At 41.0% G+C, this 18,545-nt stretch overlaps 1 protein-coding gene across 2 annotated transcripts in view; it reads right to left on the reverse strand.

Moving 5' to 3' along the window:
* Nucleotides 1-1,896: 1,896 nt before the first annotated feature.
* Nucleotides 1,897-18,545, reverse strand: part of OSBPL10 (oxysterol binding protein like 10) — a 109,554-nt gene continuing 92,905 nt past the window's right edge. The window contains exons 8-12 of one of the 2 annotated variants that reach the window (XM_082754406.1): nt 17,030-17,513; nt 8,756-8,942; nt 7,473-7,655; nt 5,784-5,937; nt 1,897-4,987 (exon numbers count right to left, since the gene is read on the reverse strand). In XM_082754406.1, the coding sequence (XP_082610532.1) occupies nt 4,943-4,987; nt 5,784-5,937; nt 7,473-7,655; nt 8,756-8,942; nt 17,030-17,513 (1,053 nt within the window). In that variant the 3' untranslated portion in view covers nt 1,897-4,942. The remainder of the gene's footprint in view (nt 4,988-5,783; nt 5,938-7,472; nt 7,656-8,755; nt 8,943-17,029; nt 17,514-18,545) is intronic. The other variant, XM_082754405.1, reaches the window with a different exon arrangement.

Raw genomic sequence — 18,545 nt, forward strand, 5'->3', positions numbered from 1 at the left:
GGGTGTCGTGTCAGTTTTGTTGTGATTCACTCAGTAACATGGTACTTACAGTCCTAGCAATGAATTAAGGCATTCAAGCTCTATCGTATAAAGTTGCTGACCTCATGAAATTGCTGCAATGAAGCCACAGCAGCTACTTAATAAATCTAAGCTGGAAGGATATAGGACCCCTGCTGTGATGAAATCCAAGGTGGCTGTACATAGTTTCAGGGAACACAAGCTTCAGCAAATGCTGCTAGCATCTAAGGAAGTAGAAGCTGTTGTGGTTTTTTGCTTCTTCCAAGGAAATGTACATCCTGTCTCCTCAACAGCAGCAGAAATAAGCGAACACTTGAAAGAACATCCTAAAGTCAGCTGAATAGATGCTGCTGTTCAGTCTCATTTGGCAATAAAATAAAAGTACCAGTACCTTTCCCTCCTTAAAGGTTTTTACAGTTCTGTCAAAATACATTTCCTATTTTAGCTGCCGGTATTTTCTTTAATAGAGCAGAAATAATACTTATTTTATAGCATTGTTTTAAAGCAATAAGAAGGTAACTACAGGAGTCCTAGCCAGCCTGGGCCCAAATCTGACTGTTACTTACCTGAATGGTCTGAAATCTAATTTGATTTCAAGTTTTTTTGCTACTGGTCTGCATTTAAATGAAAAGTTGCTTTGGCATCATTAATGCAGCCACTTAAAAATAAATGACAAAAAAAAAAAAAAAAACAGCAGGCATGGTATGACCTTCCTTGGTGCCTCACCTGCACGCAGCATCAGTGCCTGCTTCGCCACTTGCATCCTAGAAGTACTCAGCTGCAGTAACCTGTAGCTCATCACGCTACAAGAGCTGAACCATCCTTGTACCAGCAAAGGAAAATTCACAAGCATCTGGCATCATTGCCCAACCTACCTTCCATTCTTGGCTGTTTCCTTAGTTATAGGCCATCCTTCTGGTGTTCTACTGAGTCAAAGGTTGCAGATTTTGGAGCATAATTGCGACAATATAGTAAAACACTGAAGAAAAAAAAAATTTAAGCCAGGCTCAGACCTTCAGTTGTTAAAAAACTAAGCCTGCAGTCGCTAATAGCAAGTACTGCTGAAGTTCTGTAGCTCTTAGTCATTACTCCTGAAAGCAACAAGGGCACCAGTACTAGTGGCTAGCCCAGAAGAAATTATTTTGACTTGCGGAAGTAATTCCAAAACGGGGAGCCAGCAGTTGTATGTCAACACACTCGAAAAAATATTTCACTGCTTTGACACAACCCTCTGTACGTATCCCACTGTGAGTAAAATCATCCCACCATGAGTAAAATCCTATTTGGTTGTGATTAAAACTTAAACCAAAATGTACTTAAACCAAATGTGTACACTGCTCCGAGCCGCGGCCCCGCAGCAATGCCGTGAGAGGCAAGGAACGCAGCTTTTCTTGTTTCACTGACAGCCAATGTTTGCTGTTTTGCGTTAAAGCAAAGCGTTCTGGCATGATACTTTCCAACGATGTGGGTGAATGTTTAAAATAAACCAGACCTGTGTTACCCAACGCTTGAAAAATGCAGACCAGGAAGAGTGAAGCATGTTTTTCCCCATGCAAGTGTCCAATAAGGCAGTCATTTAGACTTGTATTTTAAAAGGTACCTAATTGAGAATTAGTTTAAATGAAGTTATTTTCAGAATCGAGGGAACATCCTACCCTGTTTCCTTCATGTGACAAAGTAAGGAACATCTTCCCCAGGCTTTCCAAAAGCCACCCAGCCCTGTTATCCCGCCACCGTGCTGTCCAACTTAAAGCCTCTAAGGTGTCTGACAGTATTAACAGGGAGCTAAAAATAAAAACAACAACAATAAATAAATAAAACATGCCCTGAGCATTGTACTATGCTCCCAGACCTGAGCATACATGATAGCAGTTAACTTCTTTTTCAATGGAAAGAGCAAGGGCATCCCACTATTAAATGAAACAAATATTTTATTCATGAGCATTGTAATCTTAAATTCACAAATTATGAAAGGAAGGCAAATCAGAAGAGACTGCCAGAGCATCTTTTAAATGATAAAAGGTATAAATTTTCTGTCTGAACATTTCTAATTTAAGAAGAAAAAAAAAAAAAGATTGCATAGGCTTTCTACAGGTGTGCACAAAAAAAAAATGTAGTACATGTAAGGTCTTACATTACAATTCCAAGTGTATACATTGGCTACTTGAAAAGGAAAATAATCACTTGCAAGTCTAAGACAGCTATCGGAACAACCTATAGAATAAGTCTTAGGAATATTTACTTTTCAGACTTGTAAAATATACGGAACACGTAACTATCAGAAAAATAAAGCGACACTTCTTCTGGATCTCGTTCTGGAATCTCTTGCTGATAGGATCTTTAACGAAAGGACTGTTTTTATGCTCACCTCTCCCAAGTTACTTGGGAAAAGCAACAGTGGTAATGGCATCAGAGGATTCTTCACACCATCAAAACGAGACATTTATCAGAGCACTAGTGGAATGTTCTCGGCATGCAGAAACAACCAACCATGCAGCCAGGAAAAATCGTCAATAAATTACAAACATAAAATTATTCAAAATTTGTCTTAAAAGAACGCTACAACATCTCTGTAGCTTGGACAGTCACACCGCCAAGGCTGAAAGAGGTCTACTCTTTCAGGAGCGCAGTCCTGCATGCCTCGCAAGAGGTTTTCAATGGCTGTTGTTAGTGAGTGTGTGGCTTGTTCTTTGGTGTATGAAGTCAGAGATCTGGCAGGAGGTGTTGCATGTGTTTCATTCTGCACTTAGAGTGTTCTTGGAGATGACATTACAAAGTCTATCGGTACTTCTAGTTACTTATCAGACTAACCTCTAAACCAGTGGATCCATTGTAAAGTGATTCTTGCAGGTGACAAGGTACGCCTTTTCCTGATGGTACTTGGTAGTAGTTCATGATAACTACAACGGCATCGTTTTGGTGTTGTTACAGAAAAACATCAACTATACCTAAAAATAAGATTTTTCCATTTTAAAAAAAGTGTCAGGTACAAAACCAAGCTCATACAATCCGCATTTTTTTAAAAAATAGGATTTAAATAATTTAGAACATGAATCTTTCTAATGTGCAAAAAAAAAAAGTATATACAAGCAGACAAAATAGCATTTAGGAGGAAAGGGGGGCACAGACCTCGTTAAAAAGGGATCTGAAGTTCTAAATGCAAAGATCTGTTAAATATGTCCAAATGAACAACTAATGCCATGTAGTCTTGTGTACACACCTCTGTTTAGCCTTTTGGGTTGCTTAAGAGATTTTAATATCTAGCAAAAAAAATAAAGCATTATAAAATGCAAGACACAAGAACAGATAAAAGCAGTACTTTGACCTAAATATATTAGTGTAGTATCTATAAAGCAACAGCTCTTGTATTAAGAAAGCAGACAAAAGGCACAAAATTAATCAGTACTACCGAAAAGTAAGCATCCATGCTACTGTATGTTAGAAATATAGTGGTTTCTTTACAGGGAGCTGTAAAAGAAGCACTGAGCAGAAGTCAGCACATTTTACACTTGCCTTTTGCTGTCACTTCTCTCAAAAACATCTTCACTTGTAACAAATACAAACTAAAAAGCAGCGAAGCTTTAGCACGTTTCTAGAATCCACCTTCTTAGTGTCACAGTGGTTATCTGACAAAGCAAGATCAAGCTACAGGATTGTTTACTCCTTTATTTTATGAAACAAGTTACATCCCATTTCATTTGTTTCATTAATAAAGTTCTTATTTCAGTAGTGATTTACTAAATCGTTACTTCAACATCAGAAAATCATTTCTCTGAAAAAGCTACTTGTCTTCTACTCATGAGGAACCATCCAAAAGCGATCACCTGGGCCAAAAGCAAAAGAAATGAAAACACGGGTCTGCTCGAAGCCTGAACGAGGAGGAATTAAGGGCTCTCTCATTTCACAGCAGCAATGCTGGGGGAGGCGCAGACCCACCAAAGCAGCACATCAGAGCAGGACTCCTACCCCGCCTCACCTGCCTCAACTCACAGCCTGGCACGTGAGCAAAAATGCATCAGCAGTGGTTTAATTTGAAAGGCAAGGCTGCGAACTGGGGTGCCTCAGACCCAGACAATGTCAGGGTGGAAAGCTAGAGGCAAAAACGCGTAACCCAAAAGCACTGGCATGGCAACAGCCAAAGAACATCGCACGGCAAGACCAAAAGCAGCTGGCTCACAAGTGACCGGAGACCGATTAAACGTGTGGCAGTAGGAACAAACAAAAAAGTGAGGACACAGCGGGTTAGTGTGACCAACAGAAGTTCTTGAGAAGGTATTGCTACTTGGCGGCAGAAAATTCATACTCGTAAGTGACAGGAAACATGCTCCTAAACCAGCACCCCCCAGAGTGCGCTGCCAATGTGTCATTCGCGTGTCGAGGTGAGTTATTCAATGCCTGTTTAGACCGAAGGACTGCCATTAAGTGACGTCACGTTTTAAGTGCAAAACTTTTTTGGCAAAAGTGAAAAATAGAAAACCTTAACCGGTACTAATAAAAAAGTGTGTGTTTTTTTTTAAATTCTAGCGTAGGGCCTGATCCTGCAAGCACACAACTCGGGGAACCCTCGCTGATTCCAGCTCGAGTCCTATGCCCGAACACGTAGAGGATAAGGTCTTTAAATCACTGTTAGTGTTTCTACTTTGTTGACGTGTAGTGTAAGTAATACACACACAAACACACATGCATACTGTGTGTGTATATGTGTATAGATGTACATGCGCACAGCTGTTTGTGTATCCATACACGCAAAATGGCTCCTGAATAAACTTGAGCTTGTGGTTTTTCTGAGATGCACTGTTCACAGTATATAGCTTCTCATTGGTGTCTTCTGAGAACAGAACCTTTTGAATGACATCTGACAAGTTATATACTGTTTCCTTTTAATGCCTTTAAGGTAAAGTTATAAGACATCTCCTGTATCTTGTCAAAGGGTCTTCCAGAGAGGATTCAAGTATAGCCAACCATCGCCCTGTAAGAAAATTAGGGAGAGTTTACAAACAAGATTTATACATACTGAACCTGCACATCTCCACATAAAAGCTAAAATACCACCAATCAACACACAAAAAGCTCCTTCCCTGTCACCTGAAAATTCTGCGTTTAATGAATTTACAGGTAATTTGGGCAGAAGGGAAAAAAGTTCCAAAGAGGAACAGAAGCAATGGGAAGATACAATAGATGAACTCCAGGTTTACACAGATGCACGTGCTGGCTGACTTAACAGGTCATGTAATAATTCTCTCAAAGTCTAACTTGCTTCTCCTTTCCTCTAAGAAAGAACAAAGATGAACTTAGTAAAATCTATCTCATTTCAAGCAGATAAAACCCAAGACTGTTTAGACTGTCCATGCTTGCTTACATTGGACAATTATCCTTAGATCACATTCACCTAAATACGCTAAGAACAAGATTAGTAGGAGACGTGACTACAGAGCATTTGCAAAGCAACGCGTGGGTTTCAAGGTAATAAACACAGCTTTAGGTGCCTAACATTAGGTCTCCAAAATTCATTGCTAAATTAAATCTAACTCAAAGGACTGAAGGAAGGTGAACGAGTCTATAAAACAAGCATGGAATAATCCACTGCTCTTCTCTAAAAGCCATACTCTACTAAAAATTAAAAATAAAAAATAAAATAAAAAATCAGGGATATATAACAACATTAGCCCATGGTAAGAAAAACATAAACATGTTCATTTGTACTAGCACCCCACCACATGCACAAAGATGCTGTTGGGCCCTTAAGGAAAAGCTGATACAAGTACCTCTTTGGCAAAATATTTTGGTTTCCAGGGCATTGTAAGAGCCATACGTTGCCTCTCCTCTGCTCGCTGCCTCTCTTCAAGGTGGTGCTTGTGTTCTGTTGCTGCATCAATATTACCTTCTTTCAGAGAATTGGTGACATATTGCCAAAGGTGCCTGTGTGAGTGGGAAGGAGCAAAAGCAACAGAGTAAGAACACTTTTGCCATAGTCTGGTGCCAGGAGCAAAGCAAGGGTCAGACTGATGGCACGTTCTCCAAGCTGTTTCTGCAAGTTGTGTAGCTTGTGAACCACCACTTTCAGGAGAATATTCATTTGTGGGCCAGATCTTCAGACACGCTCAGTTCCCAGGAACCTACCATGCAAGTCAACTTTCTCCACAGCTTTTGTTCATGTTCTTGACTCTTTATGACCTGACTGTTTTTCTCAAAGCTGATGGATTTTCTTTTTCATTTCCTGTTCACATTATTTACTGATGACCTACCCCAAATGACAAACATCTATTCTGCATTTACTTTTCAATTTTAAGGGAACATTAGACAAAGGCTAAGAGCACATTACACTGGGACACTCACTGACTGTTCCCACCAGGTTATTAACAGAAGACTTGATGTACATGACTCAGCATGCACAAGGTCTACACTGTATTTCCAGTTGAGGATAATTATCAGTACATAACCCAATTTGTTTTTCACCTGACTGACAGTATTCAGATGCAATGCCTCCTCACACTATATGAGCTTAGCAACAACTTTGCCCAGAAAAATAGTAAGAAAATGACTGCAACTTTCACATATTTCCAGGGGTATTTAGATGAGTTTGTTTACAATCTGATGAGCTGCATATCCTGCAGAAACACTGGGTCATTATAATTTGCTATCTAGTGTCAGAAACACAACAAATATATTGCAGACTTGCTGGTTTCCTGATTTACTCCAACTCTGTTATTAACCTACACTGAGAAATGAGTTTGTGATAAACAAGCGTGTCCAGAAAGTAGAAAATAACATCTGACCCTGCACAAAGGCTCAAGATGCACCTTTGTACAATAAAAATATATTTACAGATTATAAAGTTAAATTTTACTCATGTTTTTTAAATCCTCCAATAAAACGTTCCTAAATTCAATAAAAATATTGATTCTTCTGAAGATAAATGTAAACGGTTATTGACGGCGAATAAAGGTTTTTTCTAAGGTACCTAGTCAGAATTAGGCACATGACGAGTTCTCACAGCCTAAAAACACGTATGGATGTGTATTCATGTGTCACATCACACTTTACATTTATATACATATATATTGTGTGCTTATATATTACGTATATACATGAAATCCATAAAATCTGAAGTTCCAGCATGAACTATAAGATGCAAAATTATCTGTAACAAATTGACTAATTTGACTACCATTTACAATCAAAGAAGCATGTAGAAGACCACATCACCCAGTTCCCAAATACTCATTAAAATGCACACGAGCAGTTTTTTTCCTCTAGAAAATTTATGTATACATCACGGCAATGTAATTTATAAACCAAAGAACCAACATGCAGCTGCAGCTCTTTCTGCCTAGATTAACATGCTGTATGAAAGCAGGGTTTTTTTGAACCACGCCATTTATAACTGTGGTTTGTTTCACCACTGTTTTCATCCGACGTTAAGCAGCACAGTACTGTAATGCCTCTGCCTTTACCTTGATTCCAGTGGGCCTTGTTTTGCTATTGGCCTTATCTTTTTCCTGATAACGGGTAATTTGTTGGTGTCAATCACTTTGGTTTCTCCGTTGCTGTACGTAAATTCCAGCGTACCATTCCATTCTCCCTGTGCCTTGCACACAATGGTATTAGTGGGATTATGTTTCACTTCGGCTGTAACCCTAATACAAGGAAAAGAATAAGGCCACAAAAGATATAACTGGCACCATTTATTATCAGCATTTGAAAGCTCTAGCACTGCAGGCTACATGCATTTTTTTATACCTACAATATAGTTTTTCAAACATAAAGACACTGTCCCCCAAAAGATTCAACCTACAAAAGCTCTGCTAACACAGCACTAACTTTGGGACCACATTCTCCCAAAGCACAGCAGTACCCCGGCTTAAAATCCAGACCTACTTATCTCATCAGCCTGAAAAACAACCAAAACCAACTGGCCTTCATGTGAAATTATCAGTACAAGATGTTGAAGTTCATTTTTCACACCTGAACCTAATGTTGTCAGATACCTCTAAAAGACTTCAAGTATCTTTATTTTCTTTAGATCTGCACAGTCTCACAGCTGCTGTGAGGCAGTATTAAAGTCACCTCAGCGACTCAGGAACTCGTTTAAGAGTGACCAAAATAGACAGGTAGGACTAGAAAACCAAAACAGAGGGAGGAGTTTCTTGTGTGTGTGTCTGTATGAAAATGCACACATGCTTTTAGTAATCCATATCAAGTAAACTCAGTTAAGTTTTTAAATGATTAAACTAATACAGCAAAACCTTCCCCAAATTTCACTTATTTCAATGGGCACCAATTATTAATCTGCACCTTTCAGAAAAATTCCCATCAAAACAACCCATCAGCTCTTCTAACACCACTTGCACAAAAGCAGCAGCTGGTGTAGCACAAATATTACTTTTTTTTTTTAATGTATATTTTTGCTGCTCCTGCACTGTGCATAGGTATTTAGGTTATAACAGAGGGCAAACCATTTAAATACCTGACAGCAATTTTTACAGGTGGAAAAGCCTGGAAGAACGCATTGACTTTAGTTCAACAAGAGACATTTATCTAATTTGGTTAAATGACACGAAATGTGTAACTACGATGAACTGTACTCTAAAGCTGTAAGCCTCCTCAGGCATTAACAGGAAAAGAAAGAGATATCTTTCTACAAAGCAGTCCAGAAGAGGAACCAAATAGATGTCAAAGTAAGTTTTTCCTTTGAAATCCAGTATCAGGTCAACAGGAACAAGAGTAATTCCCTTACCTGTGGACTTTCCCCCCATAGAAGGGTTTGGTGTGGAACGTGACCGTAGCGGAATAGCCTGTCCTGGCACAGTTGATGTTGACTTTCCCTCCAAGCTCCACCCATGGGATGGTGAGTATCGAGCGAGCGTAGGCACTGGGGAGTGTGAAAACATACTCTTCTTCGTGCTCCAGCAAGTGAAGGACACCTAGGCAAGGAGGAGGTTGAAAGTGAAATGATTAAAGCTCGTTGATAAGGCCTGACAGTCGCTGATCAAATACTGCCATCACAACATACTTCCACACTGTGCAACTTGCCTGGAAGGAGGGTACTGTTTGCTAAGAAAAACCTGCTCTCTGAAAGAAGTTTCTTCAAACGAGCATTTTCAAATCACCTAACACTAACGTGTGCCTCTGGTTCTTCCTGGTGCCAAATGGCCTATCAGAAAATCTGGCTGGATTACTTATTCGGTCTCAGTGCCAAGCAATAAACTGCTGAACCTGAAAACAAATCACATTCTCTTGAAGGAAGCAAAACGAAAAGGCCCCCCCACCAACCAAAGGAGCTCTGGGTGCTCATTTAGGCATGGCCAAAGGGCCCTTTGGCTCCCCATTCAGTCAGATACCACCAGCTGCTCTCTGCTAGCTGCTGGCCCACTGTTTGCTGGTAGGAACAAAAAGAGGTCAGGCTGGGTGCGACTGGGAGCTGGGCTTAAGGAAGCCACCTGGAAATTTCCTATAAGCTTGCTCCTTTTCCCCAAAATGCCTGGTTTCCCATGTAGCCTTTGCTAAAGTCTTGCATTATCAATGAGGGGCCACTTCTCTGCTGCCACTGAGACCAAACTCTCTGCGATGCACAGAAAATTGCTGGCAGCAGAAAATTCCCATATTATTTGGACCTACAAAGAAAGTTCCAAGTCTGATCAGAAGATCTTAGCTTCCCCTAAGGTTCTTGACACAGCTCTATCCCCACCATAGCTGTAGTTTGGTTTTTAGGATGGCAAAGAAGGGGATATAAGACATAAGATCAGGTAAACAGCAACAAAAACCCTGCATGCAGAATTGGCCAATGCCAGCTGTATTATATTTTTATTAGAGTTTTATACTCCTTTATACCCCATTTAATAACTGTCTAAAGGCAAAGATTATACTTTGAAAACTTTTTTTTCGCAACAGGGATTGAAAATAACCCATCCCGGGAAGTACTCAGACCCCAGAAACATTCACAAAATCAGGAAAATCGTCTTGACACACACACAGTAACAGCATCTGTTTAGCAACGAGATGAGCTTAAGCCAATTTACCCTCACCCTGGGGCAGAGAGGGGAGAACGGCAACGCGTTACCAGCTGTATTTATGAGCCTGTCTGTGCGTTGAAGGCAGTAACAACACATCTTGCAAATTGATCTGGAACGTAATGATGAAAAAGCACCGAATAGGAGCAAGCTACTAGTAATGTCAACATAAAAATATGCCCTTCACGCTGTACGGCACCACGAGTCTAAATAACACTCAGAATTTAGCAGCGCGGCACTCAAGAGAGTCATCATTTTAAATACTGGCTCCGACTGCTAGAACAAAATCCAGCTCTGCTGGATTTTTTTCTCTAGAACAGAGATCCACGTGTTTCGCCTGAAGTTCCTTCAGTTCCACACCTGCAGGTAAACCAAGCTCATGGCAGGAAGGTTGAGCTACAAAATTCATCCAGGACACTCACCAGGAAGAACTTTTACTCAAAAAGAAGGCTGTGCTCATTGCAGAGCTCACTAAATGGCTGCTACAACGACATTAAATTAATAGAGAACAATAAAGAAGCTTCTCACCAAGATGATGATATTAAAAAATGGCAAGCTAGTGGCTGCCAACATGCAGAAAGGAAACCTGACAGTCTGCAGCTGACCAGTTTCTACCCAGAGGATTGTAACAGGAGCAGGGGACAGCAGCGAGGTGCTGGGACACCAAGGGCATGCCCAGGAGTTGAGAGGCTAGGAGCCAGGTTCTGTAGAAATCGAGTTTGCAGATGCCCTTTTTATTTTTTTTTTTCCCTTTCTCCTCCGTTTATTCTCTGCCTTCTTCGTTACAGCCACAGGCAGCAGCCGTAGCAGGAACCAGCTGTGGGAAATGGCACGGCCTGTGGTGCTGCCATCAGGTCGCATCACATCAAAGCAGCCTTAATGGTCTAAGCACAGACACAACCCTCACGCAGTCCAAAAAAAAAACCACCTGAAAGCACTGGCTTCCAGCGTGAAGGTCTAATACCAGTACCACGGTCAAGCAGGGTGCTCCTCACTGGGTTTTAGGAGCCACAACTTCACGTGAGCTTCTGCAGAGCCTCCTGCTTCTCAGGGCCCAGCCACCCTCCTCTGATGTGAGGGAGCTGCCATGGTTTGAGCTGGTTTTTGTCTCTCTGATGGGATCGATAGCTTTATTTCTGCATACAGGAGTGGGAGGGACGTGGAGCTCTAATGAAAAGTGAACAGCAAATAGCAGCGGTGACCTTCACTGTAAATATTTGACAACCACAACAGGTTAGGTATTAAAAACTGAGCCAGCTCTCTTAGCAGTATTTTTGTTGAGCACTTGGTAGTGCGCTTTTTGAATTCCTGAAACACCTGAATAAACACATCTTTAACGAAGCGCTGCCTCACTCCAAATACGACTCCAGCTCAATAATTGCGATCTAAAAAAGAATAAAGGAAAGATTTAAGATACCCACAGCTTGACAGCCCTTTCAGCACTACCAGGTGACCCCAAGTCCACTCCACTGTTTGCAGAGTCCACGTGCAAAACCTCCTGTACCTGAAAAGCACCACGAAGACTGGAGCTGCACCACCAGGTCTGAACCAAGCCCTGTGCTCTCCTTCCGAAGAGGAAGCCAAAATGACACAGGGACATCTATACCACAATTGGATTTCACGCTTTAACCCACCAAATTTAGATCTTGAGACATGAAAAAGCATGGAAATGAAAACCTAACAGTTAGTTTTAAAAGTGGGGTGTGCTCCTAGCATCCACTTTTAAGTATAATTTCATTGTGACTGACAGATGTGACTGTAGGGGATTGTTCATTTCATGTTTAAAAAAATCACTCTAAGTAAATAGATATGAAAAGTTGCAGAAGATTCTCCCATTTTCACTACCATTTCCTCTTCATTAGCTCTTTTGGAAACCACAGATTCCTTCAAACAAACTTAAGCATTTCTGGGCAGCTATGACACAAGGAGGATGCACCAGATAAGTACTCTGGGAAGAAAAGTGGATTTAGCAATCTAGCCTATTAGTAGAAAGAATCCTGTAGAGATGGGCGAATATTTGGTAAACAAGTGCTGAAATTTGAAATGCCCCCTTGAAATGTCCTCAACACCATTTCCTCCTGCTTTTAGGAGGATGTATTCATGGCCATGCTCCTTTCCACGCCTCCCCAGCCTCTACGAAGGGAAGCGCTGTTCGCAGCATCTAATTTTGCCCCTTTGACAACTGCATGTCCCTCACTGCTGCTGGAGCTTTGTGAATTGATTTTCCAGTACCGCACATTGATGGAATACCCAGAGGAGGCTCTGGATCGATAACTGCAGAAGAGGCATGTGAAATTTAATGCTTCCCATTGATTGTTTGGAGATCAATCTGAACAACAAATGGTATGTGGGTCATAAATGGCCCGGGGCAGTTTCCTGATTTAACAGGCTCTTCATGCTGCATTATTCATAACAGAGCAGAACAAGGCTAAGTTACGCAGGGGGATGAAGCGCACACAGATGCAGCTCATCACCAGCCACACCAGTTCACAGAGAAACACAAGACACCAGTACCAGGCCCTCATCATCTCATAAACGTTGTAGCCAGCTGCTCTGCACTGCTCAGTTTCCAAAAACTACAGACATTTGCTAAATTAAGTAATGAGTACCATGTCGTACAAAAATATTCTGAAACCACTGAGCTCAAAAAAATAAAGAAATTAGTACTAGGGCAATATTTTGGTAGTTCTAGTTGCATGGAGCAGTCGATCTTCAGGGCTGGTAAATTAAAAAGTCACTTAAGCCTCAGGAACAGAAATTATAGACCTGTACATGTATAAATACGTACATATGCATGCATATACTTGAAGAGAAAAAAAAAAAGTAAGAAAAAAACACTTGTTGATTTCATTTAGATTTACCCTGGAAAGAGCACTGAACCTTTTCCCTACCTATCAAACCTTTTCAAGGTTGATTTCAGTTTTTAAAATAAATTTTGAGGTGTTTCTGAGTTTTTAAAGCATTTAAAATAGCAGGAGTAAAATTACAAGCCACAACTAGCCACTTGATGGTACAGAGCAAACCACTTAAAAATATTTTATGTTCTCTGTAAAATTAACCAGTGAATCAAATTTTGGAACAAAAACCATCAGCAGAACAGGAGCCCACGCTGAGGTGTGCTCAGCACATCCTCTTCTGCTAGAAAACCCTTATCTTACAATCAGTATGTGTTTAAAGATCCTTTGGACCATGTAAAACACATTAAATATTTACTTTGATTCTTCCATCTCTTGTTAATTTAAATCCTAATACAATTCTATTCATTACACCCTCTTCCCCTCCCTCGCTCTCTCATTAGTACGTAATTAACATTAACCAGAATTAGGGACTGTGCATGCAACGTGAATTCTTATATGCAAAACACTCTCTCTCCTACCCTGCTTTCTCCCGAGGAAACTCAGCTCTGGCTGCTCTGAAGAACGTTTTTTGTCATAGAGCGAAGGAAAAGTTGAGACATTTCTCTAACAAAACAGATGCAGAGCTCTGGGAAGCGAAGATGAAGGGCTACCAGAGAAGGCTGCTTCTCACACGGATTTCCAGCAGTGCCTGCCTACGCGCTCTGCATCTCTGCAGCTGATATTTACTTTGAATTAACAAATAAAAAATCATAGGGAAAAAAAATCTTAGCCACTTCGAGAGGCAGCACACACAAAGTATCGTGCAATTAGGATCCTGAGCTGCACCATTTGTATGACGGATCCATACTGCCCTCATGTCTACCTGTTATTTAAATCCTTACAGAAGCCTTGGCAATTCCATGACGTCCTGTTTCGGCGTATCCACTGCTGCTTCTCACACCGAGGGATAAAAAGCAACACGCTCTACACATCTAAGGACATTAAGACTAGTTAAAAGAATACTTTCAAAAAACATCACAGAAATGTTAACATACTCCTTACACAATATAGGTCCCCAAATTCAGTACTACCCTATTTGTGTAAATAGCCCAAATTAATAAGAAAAGCTTTGTTCAATTGCTTGCAGGCCACACGAAAAAAAATCAGGAGGGAGTAAAGTTTCAAAACAGAGCACGGCTGTTTGCATTCATGCTAAGGTCACAACAAAGGTAGAGGTCACACAAAATCCTTCTGTTAAATATCTGAACTAGAACAAGGTGGTTGCTCCTAGCACTAAATTACCTGATACATGAATACAGCGTAAGTTTGTCTCTCTACTGCTCTGTTGTGAAGGATTTTTTTCCACATATATCAAATAGTACTGAAGGAATACACGGGGTAATGAAACTACCGTGTCAACACCAGCGTGATTTAAATGCAGCCTCAGGAAGGTCATAGGCATACTAGAGATATCAGGGAAACTGCCTTTGCAGAATCTAAAACCCTTACTGACCGAGCAAATAGTCAGAGGCATCCACGCGTATGGAAGCAAACTCCACAGGTTATTTTAGACACTTGCCAATGTCACTGAACATGTCCTGCAAGAGCCAGGAAAAGCAGCTGAATGTTCATAATGAAAAAGAGGAAAACAGAAAAAAATATCAACAACAGAACATGGTTAATTAGGTCATCCAGTACACAGTGGCAAAACCAGAAATGCACAAACAAAAGCCAGGATTTCCATGATTCACGAGATGTCAGTTTGTCTGCTATCAAAAGCGGGATCAGTCATACTTCAATCATTCCTGAGAAACTTGCTTAGCCTGGTTTTAACAGCTTGTACCAGTAAGGTTATACAACCTTCCCCGCCAACCTCATTGTGAGAAAGCTTCTGGTAGCTAACTCTATCTGAACTACCTCCTAACTACTTCTTTCTGTACCTTCTGACTAAATCACGTGCCTCCATCTACTCTTCGCTGGACTAACTCCATTTGAGATGCTGCTACATGTAAATCATCCTTAAATAACAAGAAAATCCTCCAAATCATGTTTCACATCAACAAATTACCAGGCTCTGCATTACCAGAGACACAAAATGACATAGTTTTTCCACGCTGTGAGCCCAGCTGCTACTTTTTATTGGTTCTGCAATGTATTCCCCAGCACTCACGCTAAGCTCAGCCTAATGCAGACTTTATACTTATGTAAGACGTGATAAAAAATGGCTGTAGCAGCTTCTCATTTTCGCACAGCTTGACAAATCTACACACCAGCTTTGTTAGGAAGACTTCCCTTGAACTAAAAGAAAAGAAAAAAAATATACATTTGAACAAAGTACAGTCTCGAGTGAAGAAACCACACCGAGAAGCAAGCCTTTTCAACCAAGGCTGTCAGGTTTAGGCTGCTTTCAGATTGTAGAAAAGATTCAGTGGTACAACTTTCTCCCTCTTGCTACCAGTCTTCAGCACGCAACAGAAATACTCGGGCTGTTCTAGAGTTTCTCCATCACTTCGCAGAAATGCTGTCACAGTGAATCTGCACGCTTCTGGATTGCTTACATGGACCAAAAAAAAAAAAGATGAGTGACAGCTATAAACTGGTAACACCAAACTTCCTCCCCGAGTGCCAACCATAAAGACAGCAGGAAACCTTACAATGAAAGGTTCCCCATTACAGATGCTCCCCAAAGCCAGCCTCTGCTGCTGGGATCTCTGCAGGGTTATGGAAAAAAAAAGAAAGGGGGGAGGTGGGTAAGGGAGGGTAGGAAGGGAATTTGTTCTCACAAACACAAATTAAACAATCCCTGGAGTAGGGAAGCAGTTAATTCCTAGACCCTTCTCTCTCAAAACTGGGACACATCAGGACTTTGAAGTCTTAAATAATCCCCACAGTAGACATCCCCCATGCCAGGGAACTGAGTGTGCTAGCAGCAACAAGAAGAATTTCCCAGCTCCTACATAATCATAAGTGGTTTTCTGTTTGATTTTGATTCCACTAAACAGCTCCCTTCACTGAGAAAACCAGTATCAGAAATAGTTATGTACTGGGGAAATGTGGCAAGTGAGACCAGTGACTCAGGCTGGAAGCAGCACAATAAGGAGAGGGACAGAAGGACCCATCTCCCTTCTCACACTCCCTTCCCATCTCCCTTAACCCTGTCTAAAAAGCAGAAAAGCTCAATCACAGAAAGAAGGAAGCAGCAGCACTGTTACACAGCCTTCAACTATAACAACATCAGGTCCAGCAGTGAAGAAGTTTCAAGGCTCTTCCACTTGCGGGTGCGAAGAAGGGAACCTACTGACATGAGGAACGAAGCTTCTGTAGCCATTTCTACTGCTTGAATTTGTTCTTTACTTCCAGCAGAAACAGCAAAGCATAGCTGTGTGTTTTCAGAGATCAGGTGGGTTTTTTTAGTCACCATAATTGTTTTGTTCCCGCTCTACTTCTCTACTGTCTTCAACGTTGATTGTATTTAACATAACAATGGCGAAAAGAAGTAATTGCTCTAAGTTGTTCTGCTGCTTCTCTGATTGCTTATTAACAGCACAGTCTAAAAACTAGTTAAGACAAAATACAAAAGCCACACACAGGAAATTATCTTCAAACGGCAAAAGGGACTAAGTCATTTGAAACATTAAATCAATAGATTAGCAGGTAGTAACAACACCGATCCAGGTGGGTTTATCAGTTCAGACCATCCAGTAATTAAATTGTCACATTTCCTTGTTTTTCTGAATTCTTGCTGAGCATTGAATTATCACAAAGCAGACCGTGCATGTATGATACAGTAAGTAATGACTTATACCTCACCGATATGACCTGCTGTAAAGCTTGAGACACCACGCCAACTTAGCAAGCACTACTGAAACCATGATTCTTTACAGAAACTACGAAAAAAAAAATGCTAGGCTTAAGTACAAACGTATTTTTTCCTATTTCTTTGCTCCAGTTGTGCAACTAACTCTCCACTACCAAATTAGATATTACTTTAAGAGTGAGCAAGACGATGAAAAATGTTTTTACAGAGCACAGCGTCAGCAGATATTTGCTAGTGCAGTTTAACATATGACCGTGCTTCAGGTATAATTCACAGCCCCATCCAAATAAGCTTGTTGTTTGGAGACCCACGACATTAGCTAAAGAAAATAAAAGCACATTTCTTACCTTCACCTACCATAGAAACACCTATCGACATGCCCATAAACTTGCTTTTGGTCCATACGTGAGCGTTCACACACATTTTCTTCTCCTTGCACTCACAGTAAAAGCAAGATACCGGCGGATGATGGGACACTTGTTCAGCCACAAACCTCAGCTTGTAGCACGTGGACTGCTCCTGGCCAAACTCCTTGGCTGGGTCCTTAGAAAGCGCAGAGGCACCGTTAGTTCTGACTGGTTTCACTTTATCTTTAGGCACATCCCACGAGCAATGAAACGTTTCACCAATTATAGGGTTATAGGGCTTCTTGGCAACCGCTCCCTTTCGGCCTTCGTGAAAAGCTGTGAGATAATACTCCACAAAGCAGATAATTCTTTCCTCAGGAGTGGCTCCAGCTGCAATTGACAAAAACAGGTCTGGATGGGCCATGAAATTTGCATACATCTCCAGCAGGGATCTTTTCTCCAAAATAAATGTTGGAAGCACTACCTGTATGCAAAGCAGACAAAGGCAGATATGATTTCCCCGTGATCACACTACAGCGAGGCGTAGGGGAGAGAACAGTTAAGACAGCTGCAATTCTGGCCTAGCCATGTTTCAGGATAGCATGTTTTCCTCCTCTCTGCCACAGCAATTTCCTTTTCTTTCTAGTGTAAATAACGAGTGAAGGAAAAAGCAGCAGCCTGGACAGTGGTGCAGGCTGCTTCCTATTTCATTATGATTCTCAACAGTAGCTCGAGCAACAGGGAGGTCCTGTTCCCATCACACAAAAATTTTCCTTTTCCTCTCCTCTCAGTTTACCACACAAACCGTTGTTCTTATTTTTCCTGGTTTACAAGGCAAGGGCTACGTGACCTAGAGTCATTTATTTCTCTCCGTTCCTTGGCCACCTCCACTCCCCCCACCCTCCATACCTGGTGCAGGGGAGATGGGAGGTCACTCCTGTGTGACCAGCAAGGGATTTCTGACACACACACACCTGGAATCAAGTTGCTCAGTGATGCCAGATGCAGAACTGCTGTCCTTTATTACAGCAATTCTGCTTTCCTCTTTTAGCTCCCTTCCTTTTCCTCCTTAATTCTTCACTTCATTTACTTGTTCCCTTTCCCAGAGGAGAGGCTTACTTAGAACAGACAATGATCCACTCTTCAAACAAATCCCTTTGCTCCCTACTCTCGCCCTCTGTTATAATTCAAAGTGGGACCAAAGCACAGTTCAGACCTTTGAATCCCACGGATAATGAAACAGAAGCTGACAAACTTTTATTCCTGACGTAATCATTTCCAAAGAAAACTTATAAATGTGAAAAAAATTATCTCGTTACAATGGTTCAGTCTTAATATCATCACAGTAAGGCACACACACAGAAAAAGATCACTGCTCCATTTGGTAACATTCACTCTCCTCCTACACATGTATAAATACTACAGTCATGTATAGGCTAATAGTTTTACAAGCTTAGACATAAATCAAGTGAAGTAATATTCCCCTCTGTAATATTCCTCTGACTCTGAAAGCCTC

Source organism: Aythya marila (assembly GCF_965140915.1).
Source record: "Aythya marila genome assembly, chromosome: 2".
Lineage (NCBI taxonomy): Eukaryota > Metazoa > Chordata > Aves > Anseriformes > Anatidae > Aythya > Aythya marila.